General features: G+C 41.9%; 1 protein-coding gene across 1 annotated transcript in view; it reads left to right on the forward strand.

The window, feature by feature from the left end:
- The first annotated feature begins 938 nt into the window (after nt 1-938).
- The window catches only part of LOC126101308 (uncharacterized), a 59865-nt gene continuing 42240 nt past the window's right edge, over nt 939-18563 (forward strand). The window contains exons 1-2 of the mRNA XM_049911985.1: nt 939-1015; nt 8345-8373. Coding sequence (XP_049767942.1) covers nt 970-1015; nt 8345-8373 — 75 coding nt within the window. The 5' untranslated portion in view covers nt 939-969. The remainder of the gene's footprint in view (nt 1016-8344; nt 8374-18563) is intronic.

Consider the following 18563-nt stretch of genomic DNA (forward strand, 5'->3'; position numbering starts at 1 on the left):
AAGATAGCTACTAAGTACATGGTAATGTAGGTGGAATAAACGTTGATCGTGAAGAAAAAAAACTGACAGATTTACCTTAGTTGGAAATGGTCCGGAAAGTTATGAAAGAGCCGACAATTCGCTCACTTTTATAGGTAGGACACGCAACTCGCGCGACCACAGCCGCAACCTTACTAAACCGTAACAGACATTGGCTTTTTAAACACTTGTCAGTCTGAAGACACCTTTGCGCCTCTAGACGAAATTAGACTACCGACATCGTTCTGTCCCGGTAATCCATTCCGTCTCTGTCTCCCCTATAGGCATTGTTGATGAGCGACTGTCGACATACTGAGCACCTGTTACAAAGGTCATCGTCTTCGCTAAAAATCAATTCTTACGTTAATTATGAAGCGCTATCTGTTAGTCATTTGTGCACCTTTTCTTTGTTTCAGTTAACCTAATGTCATGTCAAAAATGTATTCAAATGTGTACCTCTCCACCTACTTTAATTCGTGAACTATTGAATTTTTCAATGTTTACTGCACTCTGTGTCACCCCGTACATACCGGCAGAGGAACGCAGAACTGTATGTTATATAGGAATGCTCAGAGCTGCCTTCACCTCAGGTGGCATGCAGCTGACGAGAGCCATGTTATCTGTTTCGTGTCGTTCCCTCGATAACACGCCCCCAACGAGGTAAATTACTCGAACTCAATGTTGCACGCGCATAAACATCGCATACATGCAAACGGATAGCCAGCAAACCACAATTATTTGTTGGTACTACGTCACTTATTGCCTTGGGAGAAAAACAATGAGCCTTTTGACCTTACGATAGTCCGTACAACTTGACAGCTAGCAAAATGTTAACACTACTTACGACCAAGTTACGTAACGTGGAATTTTCCAGTGTACTAAAGCCCCACGCAAGGTCTATGTCTGACTATATAAGTTTTTGCTCGCAAAAGAACTGCTTGTTTGTACACCATGGAGTTGAAACTACTGACTGTGTTGGCACTCTTCGCCGTATGTGGTAAGTCTGCTCTCCAGAAAATGCTATCGAGAAGCCAAAAATGCATGTGTCCTACTTCACACTTTAGTTACTGTTATTAGTATTCAGCAGTTTCATTCGTTGATAATTATTTTGTTACATGTCGGAATGTTACTCACGTAACTTTCTCGGGTGACAAATGATATTATCGTATGCAAGCGTCGTAGTCAGTATGGTACTTTACACAGTAACCACATCTTGTGGATCACAAAATGGATGAAATCGGAAACGCAACTGAAAATGAGTTCTGATCGCGATAAACGGGTTGTTAACTTTACATGGCTGGGATGTGTTGCTCCGTCAACACGGCTATAAATTTTTGCGCGAGACATGCGGGTATTTCTTCATGGTGCAGTAGCTCCCGGTGCTCAGTGAGACACCATATCCTGCGTATTCTGCAATCTACCAACTTACGTTACTGGAATGTTGTTCATGAATCCAACTCATGACTCTCGTCCTCTGTATTAACATTGGTAAAAACCAGAAATTTTGAACTGTCACATAAAAGAACTGTGAGAAAAATGATGCGATATAATTTTTGTAGCAAAAAATGTGTCAGATTTAGAAAATAAGAACACTGTTACTGTAGTTTACAAATTTAGATCAGATGGGCTCTTCGACCATATATCACGCATTTTGGAAGAAAACGACATTTTGTCAAATAAAATTTTGTAAAATAAAAAAATAAATGAACAAAAAATCTTACAATATATTACGCATTACTCAGAATAAACGTTTTTCTGCTAAGTAGATTCCTTATCTGAAGCATGATTTGTCATAGAAAAGCGTGATACAAAGTGAACACAAATAAAGAAGATAGTCTGAGTTACTGATCTTTTATAGGGGAGAGTGTTGTATCGTGGGACGTGCCTCAGGCTTTCGGTTTTAACTAGCTTATTCCATGTTTAAATGATGAAATTAACCTTTTTTTGCTGCAGTATTTTCCAGAAGTTACAAAAATTACTTCGGAAAATTAAGATTTTTGCAAATCCAAAATTATGTTCCAAGGTAAACAATGGTCATGTACCTAGAAGCAAATATTCTGCTCACAAGTTAGAGGAGTCGGTGGAGCAGTTTATTACTCCGAGATTTATTTCACCTGACTACCATTATGACTGAACCGAATGCTGGAATGTGATATAACGTGAGTTGTATTAAAGTATCGGTGCCAGTAGTTAGTCACTTGAGAGGCTTGGTGCCGCATAGATTGTATTAAATCGGGCGCACAGCGGCCCAACGTCCACCTAACGTTTGTTACGTGTCGTAAGCACCACAGACCACGACCTTTATATCTCACGAAAATGTTTGGCTCTCAGAGATAGTTCTGCACTCCTGCTCTCGATGCTACTCAATGTAAGCAATTTTGGGAAGCAACAAATCGACCAAGTATTATTGTAATGAAAAAGGGTGTTGCAACGAATAAGAATACGGACCTTCCGTGATAAACAAAATATAATTAAAATGAGCTCTGTCCTCCAATAAAGCACATGTTACAACTGCAAGAGATTGCTATTACAGTAATGTTTGACACCTGTAGTTGATCCGAGAGCACACAGATAACAGAGTATCAGGCTAACGTCTTCCCTTACGTGCTTTATGATGACACATCTCTCATTTATGTTCAGAAATTACCTTCACACTGAGTCACATTGAATCCTTCAGAACAATGCAATATACGTCAGCCTTCTCTACAACAATCTGTCTTCTCTTTACGTACATAGAATTTAGGTACCGGTTTTACTCAGAGTTAAACAATTAATTTTGCTCTGCCACGCGGGACTTCTAATGATGCAGCTACAGCAAACACTCGAACGCCTGAACAATACCATATTACGCGGTTAATTTAGATACGTTTAACTGCACTAAACTCTACGGCCATCTTGTGTACAGTAAAACCTTGAGACCATGAGGATCAAATTAGAGAGATTAGAGCCCACACAGAGGCATACCGACAATCTCTCTTTCCACGAACAATACGAGACTGGAATAGAAGGGAGCACCGATAGAGGTACTCAAAGTAACCTCCGACACACACTGTCAGGTGGCTTGCGGAGTATGGATGTAAATGTTGATGCATATATCAGAAATTTACACCAGCCCTGAGCCAGGCAAAATATCGCTTACCCATGACGATGAGGCTACATCTTGATCGTTATACGTGGTTCTACCGTTGTTCTAAAGTTTATCAGAGTTTCAATGAGACTCGTATCTCACAGTCAAAATCACTGCTTCTCTTACGCTTTTAATGGCGTATTAAACTGCGGAATAACCTGTCGCTACTCAACTGCTGTTCCAGACACTCGGAGCTGTGCCTGGGAAGCCATTTGCACTGTATAAGTACTTATTGATCGAATAAAGTTAGCATTTCATCGGAGTAGTCTGATGTGGGTCTGTCCATCATGAAAGACCCAAAGCGATTTTCAACACCAATACTAGCGCCCACCTCCTCTTTATTCGTACTTCTGCGCCACTGAGTAATCATGCAGTTACTCATTTTATAAATTAATGCAAGAAAATAGCATGTACAAGAGGATATCTTTTCTTAAGCCCTTTCCTAAATCATGTGCTTTAGATTACATCTGAAATATATTTTTCTTAAGCTGAAGGGTTAAGAACAAGTGGGACTATCTTCTCGCGACTCTGATGTCTCACAATATCGCCATCGAAGTTCTACGGGGGAGTGGCTCCCCCCAGCATTCACGATCTAACGCGTTTTCTGATGCAGGAACGGTATTATCAAGCTGAAATTGGTCTATGAGGTACTAGAAACCTATCATTTTTCCGCGCAACTGGCACTCCAATCTACACACTCGAGATGTCTCAGAGCCTTCTATACCGATCGTTCGATGTATGCCTGCCCACTGCCTTCTGCATACTCTCATTTACATTTACTTTGATTAATAGCGAAAACATATTAATTAAAATCGCCTTTTGGATGGTGTGAATTACTTTGATTTAAATTTGGGTGAAGCCCTTACATTATTATTATTATTATTATTATTATTATTATTAAAATTACTATCGAAGCCTTTAAATAAAATTGCGAAATATAGTGGGCATATTTATTCAGCATTACGTAACGTAGTTGCTACGTTACATACTGAAATTTAAAAGCGTTGAAAACGAGAAAACCTTGCCCAATCTGTATTTAGTCGTCTATCTGTGACATTATTATTTCACTACACAGCAATAATCAGCAAGTGAAATCAAATTAGGCATAAGTATTGTGAAAAACTAGTTTCAAATTAATTATATTTTCAAACTGAAACTATATATTCCAGTTTTCAACAAAGCTAAAACTGTTACAACGTTAACGAAACTCAATTAATTTTCAAATACCCCATGTTCCATGGTAAAAGACCTTCGAAGTATCGCCGAAGTATGGTCCACACATATAACTAATTTTAAGGACGTATAGAAATCCACTTGCCGTAAAATTCTGTAACTGAAAAATCAGTGCACAAGCGACAGGGCTCATACCTCAGATTCTATTGATAATAGAAAGATAGGGTCAAGTGTTTTAGATAGCCCTTAGACTAAGGACCCTATTTATACCCAAAGAAGGATCATCTTACAGTAAATATCCTACAGTACAGGGCCAAAGTTCAAACAATACACACTCCTCTGGCTTGCTATAAGGGACCTAATCGTTTGGTTCTTTTTGCATCAGATGTGGTCAACGGAACGCATTATTTAGCTCATGGAGGCACTATTTAGTTCATTGGGGGCTCCTGAGAAAACCCGAAAAATACGGTTTTTGGTTATCAGAAACGAGCTCCGGATTCAGAGACGGCTATGTACAGCAAGTGGATTAAATGTGTGGGATATTTTTCTAACATCCAGATCCTGGAGACCCCTGAAAATATTCTTGATATCTTTAAACTTTTTCGAGATGCAGCAGTTCAAAGTAATTCAATTTGTACACGTAAATTATGCACGTAAAATCCAGTGTGAGACGAAATCTAAATAATAAATATCCGCAGAAAATTACTCAATTTTTAACGGTTTATTCTCTAAGTATTTGTCTATAACTACCATGTTTCCGTTTTCAAAAATCTTTATGTGTTTTCGAGAAACACCTCCAAAACATGGTTTTCGAGTACTGAAACCTAGCCATGGATTCCTAGAGGGCTATAAACAGAAAATGGCTCTAATTTTTATGGTATATTCCTAAGATCCCTCTCTCAAATGAACTTGAAAATAACTTTGGTATCTTTACCTGTTTCCGAAATATAGAGATTCAAAATTTCCCTACCGGTACACATAAAATCCGGCGGCTGTAAAATGCCTCCATTATCATCAGAAGCATTCTGGGAACACATGTTCTTTTCGTGCAAATAAAATCCGGTGTGATGTGTAAAATTACGGTAACTGTGCACTATTGCAATTTCACGTAAGTAAATTTTTCTGAGTCATAAATTTCTTTTCAGATGAGTGGCATGCCCTGCCGTAGCAGGAGAAATAAGGGAACCAACGAAAAATACTCATATCGGAGCACAAAAATGAGAATATGCACCTCTTTATTAAAAGACTAGGACTGAAAAGTGGGGTACTGGCTACCTCATTCCACCTTCCTCAATACCTTTACAAAGTTTTCCTACAATTTTGACATGCGAACATATTCATGCTTTTTTTGCTAAGAGACGAGGAAACAGTGGCAGTGCCAAAGAGAAGAAAAGTAATAAATACTGGAAAATAGTAGTGGTTATGGTACAGAGAAAGCGAAGGAGACAGGGGAAGTGTCGTAGAAGGAGACGGACATAGTCGCAATGGAACATAATTGGCAGTGACAGAAGATTGCTAGGAAAGGAATGAAGGAGGCAGTACTATTGGGAGAGGAATAAAGAGAAGGACAAAGTGGAATCAAGTGAAAGTCAGTGATAATGAGAGCCCGAGTCTATGACAACCACAACGAAGAAGAGAGAGAGAGCTACAGTGAGAAGAGAAGCATAAGTGGAAAGGAATTAATGAGCTAGCAGCAGTAAGAGGGAGCAAGAGGGAGACAGTTAACAGCGAGAGGAGAAAGGAGCAGTACTAGGATAGAACGAAGGGGGCTGTGGCTGTGAGGCAGGAGACAATGGCAGTTAGAGAGACACAAAGAGATAATGGTAATGAATTGGGCTGAATGAGTAGATGAGAATGAGCAAGTACGAGTGAAAGGGTATGAGCGGCTTAAAGCACTAGACTAGTGGCTGTGAGCCGGATACAGTTATGGGAGCTTGTGTGGGTGTCAGTTGCATGATAAGAAGAGCGCAAAATGTGTTGGCATGCCCAAGAGTTTTGGAAAAATCTTAAAGGTGTTGACAAGGGTATAATGAGGCAGCTGGTACCCCTTTCCCTGTCAGTCTTATGTTAAACAGGAGCATATTCGCCTTGTTCGTGTTCTTATTGGTGAATTTTTACGCTGGTTAACAATATGTTCCTAATACCTGCAATATATTATACTACACTTGAATATGTAGAACTCGAAATAAATTAAAATCTTGCTTAAAACAGAATCTCATGTCTAACAACAACAAAAACTGTATAAAATGGTGGAAACTGCCTGCGACGGTCTCCAGTGGGCATTCCTACATGTCATTCTGAAATCAGTCGCTAGAGTGAAGTATCGACCAAAAAACTTCGTGTATGCCCTCTATGCACAACCCTCTTCCCTAGAGAGAAATTGGTTTGCAACGAAACGAATTTCAGAATCAGTTCCAAGAATAGTTGTGTGTCTCTGGATTCACGATTTTTTCGCTTGGTTTTCTACTTCATCTTTTTAGTTGCTTCGTTGTATGTTTCGGAATTTATGGTCCCTGTTTGTGCAAATCGGTGCTATGATCATTTCTTATCAATTTCATCGGTATGTGTTCTGTTTAGCCCTAGTTCACTGTACAGTGTGAGATAAGTACGCAATGTAACCGATTACAATAAACACAAGAATAGAGAAAAAGTTTCTCTGAACAGGGGCATAGCTATTTCGAAGTCTTTAAAGTTACCCAGAATATGAACAGAGCGATTTAGAAGACATCTAATAATTTGGAGTCTAAGGTGCCTGAATTAAATTCTGATATTTATTTTATCGACGAATGTAACCTACATCGTTCTCCCTGCTTCGCACATAGTTAAGTGCTCAAACTGACCGGTTGTCATGGGTTCAGCATTCTTTACTATAATGGCAAACCTATTGTAGTTTTTATCGTGCCTTGTGTGCAATGTAGCTATCGTGATAATTTTAACCATACTTCAGATTTCTTAGTAATGTTAACAAACTGAGGGACCACACTGGAAAACCTGAGAGAAGTAGTCAAAACTGAAAGCAGATGTGTACCTATTATTATATTTTCTTCAACGTGGAAAACAGACTGCTGAATCTCTTGACTGCGCTACGCAGCGAACGGAAAAATGAACGACATTTACGCAGTGTTAAATGTGTCAGATACAGTTTGGGTATGGAATTACCTCTTCATGACAATTAAGTTTCTACTTTGGAAATACTAACTGATATATTTCGTAACACATAAGAACACCTTTTTGTCGGGATGATCGATAGAACACGAATATGTACACTAGTAAGTAATGTTTCAAATATGTGAATGGAATAGAAAGGTTGTTTACATTTTCGAAGTTAGTAAAATTTTACTGCATCATCATTATCTTCTCCAGTGTGCTGCCTTAGGGCAGGTATTCACATGTAGCTCTACACGCAAGCTTGTCATTTTTTACCTGGTTAGTTTTCTCGTATTTGTTTTCTATCCTTGCACTATCAACTGGTATTTTCTGCGTCCCCTTCTTCTTCCATCCACACCATCCATCGATAAACTACATTTTTTCATTCAGTGTCCAAGAAAATCGTATTTTCTTTTACTGATAACCATTAAAACTTCTCTCCCTTCACCCACTCTTCTCAGCAACTCCTCATTTTTCACTTTGTCTAACCATTTTATCGCTTCAGTCCTCCTCCAAATCCACATCTCAACTGCTCCTGTTCTTGCACCTTCCTCTTTCCTCAGTGTACATCTCAGCTCTGTATAATGCCACCCCCCATACAAAGCTCTTTGCCAGTCTCTTCCTCTGTCCATGCACTCACATCAAAGCCTCGTCTTGTTATTAAATGCCTCCTTGGCAATTGCTACACCCGTTTTGACCTCCTTATTGCTTGTCATGTCTTCTGTAATTATGTTTCCCAGATATATGGAAGCACTAACCTTTTTTACAGTTATCTTCAATGACGTTAAAAGTTGTTATTGTTGTTAAATGTTAAGTCCTTTCTGTGACCACCGTAAAGTATTAATATGTTAGTAACCAACATGGGTTTTCTTGTTTCAGGTATCGTACAGGCCAGGCAGGTCACTCCGGTAAGTTATCCGGTTTTAGCTTTGACAAGTTTCCTAATTTTGAACCTCGAACGCACCTATATCATGTTCCATTTTAGAGACTATCGCTTAATAACTCTATAGTTAACGGGCTTTCCTAATCCCACCTGTGTTTCAAAGAAATTATATCAACTGCTAAATATCAGTTTCCCTTACAAATGAATGCCTTCTTTGCAAATGGATACCAAGATGAGATCCGTTGACAATAGGTAAATACATGAAGTTGCTATCTGTACAGATATCATTGATGATCTTGCAGCTCTCTAACAATGAAGTTATATAAAATCTAGACCTTTCGCTGCTTATAGGCATTGATAAATATCAAAGGGGACAGTTGAAAAATGTGTGCCTCAACTGGGACTCCAACCTGGGACCTCTTGCTTGCGTGGCAGACGCTCTATCCGACTGAGCCACCGAGGACACAGACAGTATTGAAACTGCTTATCTCTGCCCTGCTCTGTCCACACACTACATTTCTGGTGCCCCTGCCCACCATACTCATTACTCGCGGCAGTCAATCTACCGATTCCCGCAAGAGTTTGAGCAATGTGAGTACATCCGCACTGGGACATGTCCTAAAGGATAGATATCATCTTCATATAGATAAGGATATCGGCCCATGGTCTTCTTCAGTGCGGATGCACTAAAATTGCCCGAACTCTTACGGGAATCGGTAGATTGACTGCCGCGAGTAATTAGTATGGTGGGCAGGTTCACTAAAATGTAGTGTGCGTCTCACGGGGAGCGTGGAGGAGATACGTCTCTGCACTCGTAATATCGTCTGTGTCCTCGGTGGCTCAGTCGGAAACAGCGTCTGCCATGTAAGCAGGAGGACCTGGATTTTAGTCGCAGTCGGGGCACACATTTTTCAACTGTCCCCATTGATATTTATCAACGCCTGTAAGCAGCGAAAGGTCTAGATTCCATATAACTTGCTACGTAAATACAGTCGCAAAGTACTTTGGAAACTGATTTTGTTGACTAATAACTACGAACAGAACACAATAAAACGTGCAGTATAATTTTTCGTTTGGAAATTGAATGAAAATGTAGTTGTTAATTTAAAAACCTTAAAAGAAGTAGTTCTTGATGCACTGCAGTTAAAAATAGCTCTAATAATGTTGTTCGTTTTTTAATCATAGTGAAATACGCGGTTGCTATTCGGCAGTAAGGTCCAATCTGTCGCGAAATGGAAACCAATGTGAAAATCAAAGATGTTTTATTTGCAACAGCTATCTACACCTTCCAGCTAGTTCTCTACAAAGCCGCATCTCCAACTAAGACATCTGTCGTAGCGTTGTACCAACTTTCCAATACCCTCATCATAAAAAGCAACCGGCTGTGCTTTCCGCCAATTCTCTATACTGGTCCACAGCTCCTTGTCTGTGCCAGAATGTGGTCTTCGAAGCCAGCGGATCATGTGAGGAGATACGAAACGCAGGGGGAGACAATTACTGGCTATATTGTGCGTGTTCAAACACTTTACATCGAAGACGTTGCAGGAGCATCTTCATTTCCTCTGCACAGTGCGGCCGAGAATTGTCGTGAAGACATCAGGCAAAATCTCCCACCAGACCCTCACACATCACGGGAGAGTCTATTTTTTAGACATATTTATGTGCACTCTGTGCGCTCAGAACTGAAAAGAGTGAAGGGACGCGATCGATGGGAATACTAGAACACAGCCCATCACGTCTGTGCAAAGTTTCATTGGATTTTCAGCGAGATTGGACCTTACATTTTGCGGTGTGTACTGTAGCTGTAGCGCTTATAAGCTAAGTACTGACAAACTTATTTGTGCTCTGTAATACAGTTATTACATGTAATAGATTTTAGCGGTGTTGCGTGCCGTTTGTGGCGAAATAACGACTTAATAAACTTTTGTAATCGTTCGCTCGCTGTGTTTTATAGTGTTTCCAGTGCGTTGAAGTCGTTTAGTAAATTTCGTGCTTTAGTTTTCAACCGATGTTTATTATTCTTTCTAGTGAAATATTTCAATAAAATTTTCATTTAGTATTTTAACTTCTCTTAGTGTTACAGTGGTCGTTTTAATTTTTTGGTTTTAGCTAATAATTGTGTGAAGTTTTGCTGGTATTGGTATCGGCTGTGTTGTAGTAGTATTAATACAAGTAGGTGCTTTCTTAGTAGGCAGAGAATTTCGAGACCATTATTGTTAGTTCTTAAATAGTTCTACTGGTGTAACTGAATTTTGATAACGTAGACGTATAGTTTATTTTCAGTAACTGTAAAATTTTACCATGAGTGAAAAGTGTGGGCTCTGTCGTAGGTTTGTGAGTAGTGGATTACGGTGTGGGATTTGTTCAAAGTATTTTCATTGGGGGGAATGCAGTGGGGAAGCCAGTGGTCATTTTAGGGACATCCTCTCCTGGGAATGTAGAATCTGTAGTAGAAACAAGTTAATAGAGGAGCAGGAGCGTAAGATCTGTGCCCTTCAGGTGCAGTTACAATGCACAAAGGAGGAACTAGATAGGTTGAGGAGGGTGAAGGGTGGTGGGGAATGGGAACTGGCAGTTGGCAAGAAGGTAGCTAGGAAGAGGAGGTATTCAGTTTTACTTTGCATAAATGCAATAGATACGACCAACTGTCAGAGTTGAGTGGAGAGGAACCTCGTGTAGCCGTAGATGTAGGTAACTTGCAGCAGTCCTCAGCAATTAGGAGGCCTAGGTTAGTTGCAAAGTCTAGCAGAAAGAAGGTTCTGCTGTTAGGTACTGACACGTTCCATGACCTTGGAGATTTTCTCTTCATTTTGGTCCTACTGAACTTGACATGTAAATAAAATAAAATAAAATAAGCCTCGTAGTAGGTGACCAATACCAGTGGACTTTCAAGTACGTGCTCCTGGTGTCAGTTACCTTGGAGTTTCTGGAATATCACCGTATTCGAGGGAATGGTATCCGAATCTTCACAGGATTCCTGTTATTTACCGTATACATTCATTATTGTGGGAAGTAGACTAGCTCTAAAAGAATTATTCTCTGATTAATAAAATGTTGGACACACAGTAATATGAGGAGCAGCCAGATGAAAACTGAACACACGCCACAACGGGACCTTGTAAGTAATAACCAGACACATTAGGATATTTGTCCCACTGGGAGATGAGACGACTAGTCCTGTTTCGTTGAGCGCTCTCGGCCGCTGACGTATGCCCAAGCACACCTACTGTTCCACTTCCTCGTCCGACTGAAATCGAAGTCCGCGCATGTCTTTCTTCAGGTCGCTAAATACATGAAAATCATGCGGTGAATGATCTTGGCCGTACGGAGGACGTTGTAGTGTTTCCCAAGCAAATTGCTGAAGAGTATCATTCGTCCCACTGGGAGTGTGGAGCTGGACGTCATCGTCCGAGACATTCCCGAGCGTTGTGCTTATGGTGCACCGCAGTTTCGGCAAAGTGTTTTCATAGCACTGCACACTGATTATGGTTCCACGCTCGAGGAACTCGACTAGTAGCGGGGCCATGCGGTGAAACACGAAGGTCTTCATGACTTCAGGTGATGCTACCATTTCGAGGCCGAGGACAAACGCGAAAGCCAAAGTCGCCTTTCGGATGCGACTTTGTAATTCAGGCACCTTGTCGTGTACTGCCATAAAAGCCGAGACGTCAGCGACTCAGTCTACGGTATTACATCTACATCTACATCCATACTCCGCAAGCCACCTGACGGTGTGTGGCGGTGGGTACCTTGAGTACCTCTATCGGTTCTCCCTTCTATTCCAGTCTCGTATTGTTCGTGGAAAGAAGGATTATTGGTATGCCTCTGAGTGGGCTCTAATCTCTCTGAGTTTATCCTCATGGTCTCTTCGCGAGATATACGTAGGAGGGACCAATATACTGCTTGACTCCTCGGTGAAGGTATGTTCTCGACAATTCAACAAAAGCCCATACCGAACTACTGAGCGTCTCTCCTGCAGAGTCCTCCACTGGAGTTTATCTATCATCTCCGTAACGCTTTCGCGATCCTGTAACGAAGCGAGCTGCTCTTCGTTGTATTTCTCTATCTCTTCTATCAACGCTATCTGGTACGGATCCCACACTGCTGAGCAGTATTCAAGCAGTGGGCGAACAAGTGTACTGTAACCTACTTCCTTTGTTTTCGGATTGCATTTCCTTAGGATTCTTCCAATGAATCTCAGTCTGGCATCTGCTTTACCGACAATCAATTTTATATGATCATTCCATTTTAAATCACTCCTAATGCGTACTCCCAGATAATTTATGGAATTAACTGCTTCCAGTTGCTGACCTGCTATTTTGTAGCTAAATGATAAGGGAACTACCTTTCTATGTATTCGCAGCACATTACACTTGTCTACATTTAGATTCAGTTGCCATTCCCTGCACCATGCGTCAATTCGCTGCAGATCCTCCTGCATTTCAGTACAATTTTCCATTGTTACAACCTCTCGATATACCACAGCATCATCCGCAAAAAACCTCAGTGAACTTCCGAAGTCGTTCACAAGGTCATTTATGTATATTGTGAATAGCAACGTTCCTACGACACACCCCTGTGGCACACCTGAAATCACTCCTCCTTCGGAAGACTTCTCTCCATTGAGAATGACATGCTGCGTTCTGTTATCTAGGAACTCTCCAATCCAATCACACAATTGGTCTGATAGTCCATATGCTCTTACTTTGATCATTAAACGACTGTGGGGAACTGTATCGAACACCTTGCGGAAGTCAAGAAACACGGCATCTACCTGGGAACCCGTGTCTATGGCTCTCTGAGTCTCGTGGACGAATAGCGCGAACTGGGTTTCACACGATTGCCTTTTTCGAAACCCATGCTGATTCCTACAACCGAGCCAGATCGACATGGACTGCCAGAGACTGTTAAAATTTGGTGTTTAGTTATGAAGCGGGACTCGAGTTGGAAACGGATGATAACCACATACGAGTGTAGAGGCACCCTCGTGAACGTTACGGTTACGCCCTCGCTGCCGTGCACCACATCGCCTGCACAGCTAGCGTAATGGCCTCAGGGCTACAGCCCACGATAGGCGGTCCCCTTTAATTATGCTACATGGAACCTTAACGTTCCAGCGTTGTGTTGGCGATATTCTTGAGCCTGATTCTTCACCAGGGGTAGTTTTCCAGTAAGATAATGCTCGTCCGTGTAAAACTCGAATTGGTCAAGACTTCATACGTCATGTTTCGACTCTCTCATGGCCGACCTGCATCCCGGACTTGAACGCTACAGAGAGTGTGTGGGATCAGCTGAAACGCAGATGAAATCATACCGTACGTAATTTGGGGGTGTCTATTCAAGATATGCGGGCCACTCTGCTGTAGGACATCAGACATCTAATCAACTCGAAGGCAGACGGTGTTGCGACATGTATTGGAGTAAAAGGTGGTCCAACGGGGTACTGACGTTGCACTATATTAGTCTGCTTGTGTTCACTGTATTTGTTTACTTGTCTTGATTTTAAGATCATCTGAATCAGTCAACCGTATCATTATGTCTAATAAATGTCATTTTGATCCGGTGCTCGTCTCTTGGTGCGCTATTTTCGGTATTGCTGCGTGTATGTAAAATATTTTACAGGACGCTCGTGTGGAAGACTGACTTCTCGCATAGGCAAGTCAGACGTCCAACGGTGCTTTTGTTCTGGACACATTGGCTATCTGTAGCGGTCATTTTGAACAAATTAATGTTCCAGATCGTAAAGTATGTTTTGAATGTCTGACACACAGGAAGGCTGCGATCCCAATCATTCAGAGACGTCAACCTTCTCATGTAAAAGTCCAACTGCCAATGTTCCGTTTATCTTGAAGTCTTACGCCCGGTTATGGTGTCACTCATATAAATACCAGGACGTGCCGAGGAGTAACGTCTGTGAACATTTTGTGTTATTCGCAGTATCGGTTGAGGAGTTAAATGCCATGCATATTACTCGACCGACTTTCCCACTTCGCCGATGTAAATTGAAAATGTCTGACGCTAGAAGGATCCAAATTGTAGTGTGTGACTTGGCGATGTGTACCGTAATTATGTGAGTTCGTGAGAAATAGTGTGTTGTAAACGTGCCTCCAGCTGAGTGCCCTCTCCTTCAGTAGGACAATGACAGACTGCACACGAACGCTGCGGCATGTGCAGCACACCGACGCCTTCGGTTCACTGACACGGATCATCCTACATACACTCATGGCTCGGCCCCTTTCGATTTTCTTCCGTTTCGAAACTTTAAAGCAGCTTCGAGGGCTTGACTTTGATAATGGTGAAGCGGTGGAAACAGAGATGAGGTTGTCGCTCCGTGAACGAAGTCCAACATTGTACAGTGATCGTATCAAGAAACCAGTCTCTCTTTGGATGACATGTGTTCGTAAGCGGGCTCACTATGTTGTGAAATAAATTTGTAGACATGAAGAAAAAAGATATAAAATGTTAGTAAAGTTGTTTTATTTAAAGAGCTTTAAGAATTTTCGCATAAAGAACTCGGAGGCATTGCTTCTCAGATTGTCATCTTACCTGCACAAATGGCACTTTGTATTTTAAGTTAATCTTGATGTGTTACGGAAATATGTTGCTCGTATAAGTAAAGGGTAAGTGAAATTAATTTGGTACAAGACGGATACATAGTTGGGGTAATGAAGTGATAATAACGTGCTTAAAACCCCCGCTAAACCCGCAGGGCAGAACAGGTGATAAGGATTGTGGAAAGGGCCAAATACGGTGGCGGTCAGTTTCACTTCAAAATTGTAATTCATTGTACTTTAATAACACGTTTAAAACAAATCGGCACATAGCCGAACCTTTACTACTACGAGTTACAAAATACAAATCTTTCACGGCTGAAGGCCTCCAAACAAGAAATCCTGAAGATCAACAAGATAATTTCAAGACTGAAGACACGCAGCTAAAATTCCAAATAAAATAATTAAAATATATATGTATATCACAGCTAGGCTGAAATCCTCAAGGCAAAGGTGGCTAGAACAAACATAAACAAGGTGCCATACAAACGGCTACATTTCACAATTAAATTTCAAAATTTTGAAATATATTACCATAATCTTTTAAGGTAGAAGGCCGGAACGTTTTCGCTTAAGGGTAAATTTTAAGAATAAGGCTTTAAGCGGCTGAAGGGCCCCAGTTGATTTTCCAAAAATTCAAAAATACCTTAAAACTTTAGGTTTTAAGTCTGAAAGCACACTAAATGAAAAAGTAAGGCAACAACAATAACTAATTTAATAATAAGGTTTTGTGGCTGAAGGCCTAGAATTGATTTTCCAAAAATTCAAAATACCTTAAACCTTTAAGTTTTAATTGGCTGACAGACCACTAAACGAAAAGATAGCACAACAACAGTAACTTTCAGCAAAATATCCGATTGCCAGAATTCAGACTTACTTATACGGGCTGAAGGCCCTTGATTTACATAAACCACAATAATAAATTTTTTTTAAAGCATTGGCTATAATACATTACCAACAGACCATTAAAAACTCATGAAAAGGACAGCAGAGACAACGGCACTCAGACGCCTCCATTGGGAGGGGGGAGGGGGGGGGGGTGAGAGAGACCTGCCCTCGAAACATTAACGTTCACTTAGATGAGACAGCAGATGGACCCAACTACAATTGATCCGTCGGTAACCCAACCAGTCACGGACCGACTGACCAAACGACTTTCTAGCCACCAATCGGTACGTGAACTCAAGTACCAAACTGTTACAGACGTGATTATCCGCAATGAAATACGTATTAAGCTGTCAAAACTACACACCGTGTTAGACAGTGACAACAGGTGAGGAAAGGACACTGCCTGAAATTACGTTAGTGGCCAGGGCAGGTAACCGGAACAGTAACGACCACAAGGCAGAAAATTCCGCTGGTGCACTTGAATTGTAGTGAACCAATACAGTTAATTCCACAGCACGGCGGCTCGATTTCACCAATACAAACTCTCGGTGTTGCTCACAGGAAAAGCTCCCCAACAGCAAACCACCGAAACGAACGACACAACATCAACGGACGGGGCCTGCGCACTTAGGACCCCACTCAACTTTGACGTCCTGGGTCGGTGAGCCACGAAGCTCGTAGCGATCGGACGACTACACACACGCTCCGACACTGCGCAGGGACTGTCAGCGGTCCCAGCCGACCGGCTGCACTGAGATGTCCTCCCTGGTCAGCACCAACCGGCCGACTGCCCGCACACACACTAGCTGGAAACTATATGCACAAGACCAAAGATGGTACACGGTGGAAATATCGATACACATCGCTGCTGCCACATGTAGGAGGAAGAACCATGGCATAACCGCAACGATGGCGGCAACCAAACGCAGTTAGACAGCCAAATTCAAGGAAAGGCATAGTTCGGAGTGAGCACGGCTCAACCTCCCCCCCCCCCCCCTCAAACTTAACCCAGAAAGGGGTTAATTCAAACCCCGAGCTTTGAACTTAACTTCACTAAGGTGAACCCGATGTTGCTCGCCTGAGCTGTTCTCCTTAACCAACATATTTACTGGCCTTCATAGTCGCATAATAGCGCAAGACCCAAGGAAACGCGGATTAAATTTACTAAGGTTGCCACCGCACACCTGCCTCCCTTAGTAATTGCAGACATAAACTTGGTCCCCTGGCCTACCCCTAAAGGTTTCCCAATTACGATTATAAAGCTCGGCTTGCTTATTATGAGCTCTGAGTATATTACGCCTGGCCCTTTTCCAGTTTTCCTTGATGACCCGCGCGGATTAACGTCATGTGGAATAAGGTCCTGAATTCCCCGCAAGTTGGAAAGAAGGGAATTAACTGGATAGGAAAAGATCAAGGATGCAGGCGTAACTCACAAGGCCTCGTGACTGGCGGTATTAAAAGCAAAACTGAGCGAGGGAAGACTGCAGTCCCATTTGCTGGTTGTTTTCTGATGGTAAATAATCAAAGGGGTTTAAGATTCCGATTAACCCTTTCTGCAAAGGACACCTGGGGATAATACGGGGTGGTGATGACATGCTTAACACCATTCTGAAAGCAGAAGGCCTTAAAGGGGTCCGAAAGAAAGGCAGGAGCGTTATCACTAACCAGCTGCTTATGTGCCGGAAAACACTAAAGACACTAGTCGAGTGATTAATCGTGGTGATAGAGGTAGCGTTACGACTCGGAAGGAGCCAAGTAAACCTAGAAAATGTATTAATCGTAACGAGTACATATCGATGACCCCTTTTAGTCCGAGGTAAAGGTCTCAAGTAATCAATATAGGGCTTGTGCACGGGAAAGGACTCTCGTTCAGAACTCAACCAGCCTTGTTGAATGGCATTGTTAGATTTGGCTACGTTACACAAGAGACATTGTCTAACATCCTGGCCCATAGAGGGTCAAGTTAAATGCTCCTTGATGTTTTGGAGCGTCTTGAAAGTCCCTAAATGGCCATCCACCAATGAATCATGAAAATAACCGAAGAACGGACGCACAAAGGTAGCAGGCAAACAGATCTTAGACTGCTTATCAGTGCCCACCTTCCTGTAAAGAATACCCCTCCTAATCTCATATTCTTCCGACAGCTCTACTGCCAACACTCGTTGCTTAATACCAGCCCACACAGAGTCCTGATCCTGATGGTGTGCAATGTCCTCAAACAAAACGGGAATTACACCTAACACTATACAATTAAGATTGTCGCTGTCTACCTGCTCCCTTCCCTGACTACACACGTCTTTGGTAAACATCCGGCTGAGAACATCGTCCAAGACATTTTCAAAACCTTCAATATGTTTATCTTCGAACTGAAATGCTGAAATACGTATTGGCCACCTGGTAGTACGGCCAATTTTACGCGGCCTCGCCGGTACCCAGCTCAACGCTTTTTTGTCGGTTTCCAATTGAAAAACCCAATGCTCCAGGTAGAACCGATAATTTTCTAATGCAAACAAAGCGGCCAAGGCCTCCCACTCATAGACAGTACTTAAGGTCGGCATCTGTTAACCGCCGAAACGCGTATGTAAATGGCTGTCTCTGCCCCTCAAATTCCTGGAGGAGAACAGCTGAAATACCGGCATTACAAGCATCAATCTGCACGATAAACCTTTTGCTAAAATCGGGTACCCCAAGAAGCGGCGGGTTGGCCATCGCTGTCTTAATATGCTCAAAGGCAGCCTCCTGGGCAGGTCCCCATTCAAAACGCACTCCTCTAAGG

The sequence above is a fragment of the Schistocerca cancellata genome, chromosome 9, assembly GCF_023864275.1.
Source record: "Schistocerca cancellata isolate TAMUIC-IGC-003103 chromosome 9, iqSchCanc2.1, whole genome shotgun sequence".
NCBI lineage: Eukaryota > Metazoa > Arthropoda > Insecta > Orthoptera > Acrididae > Schistocerca > Schistocerca cancellata.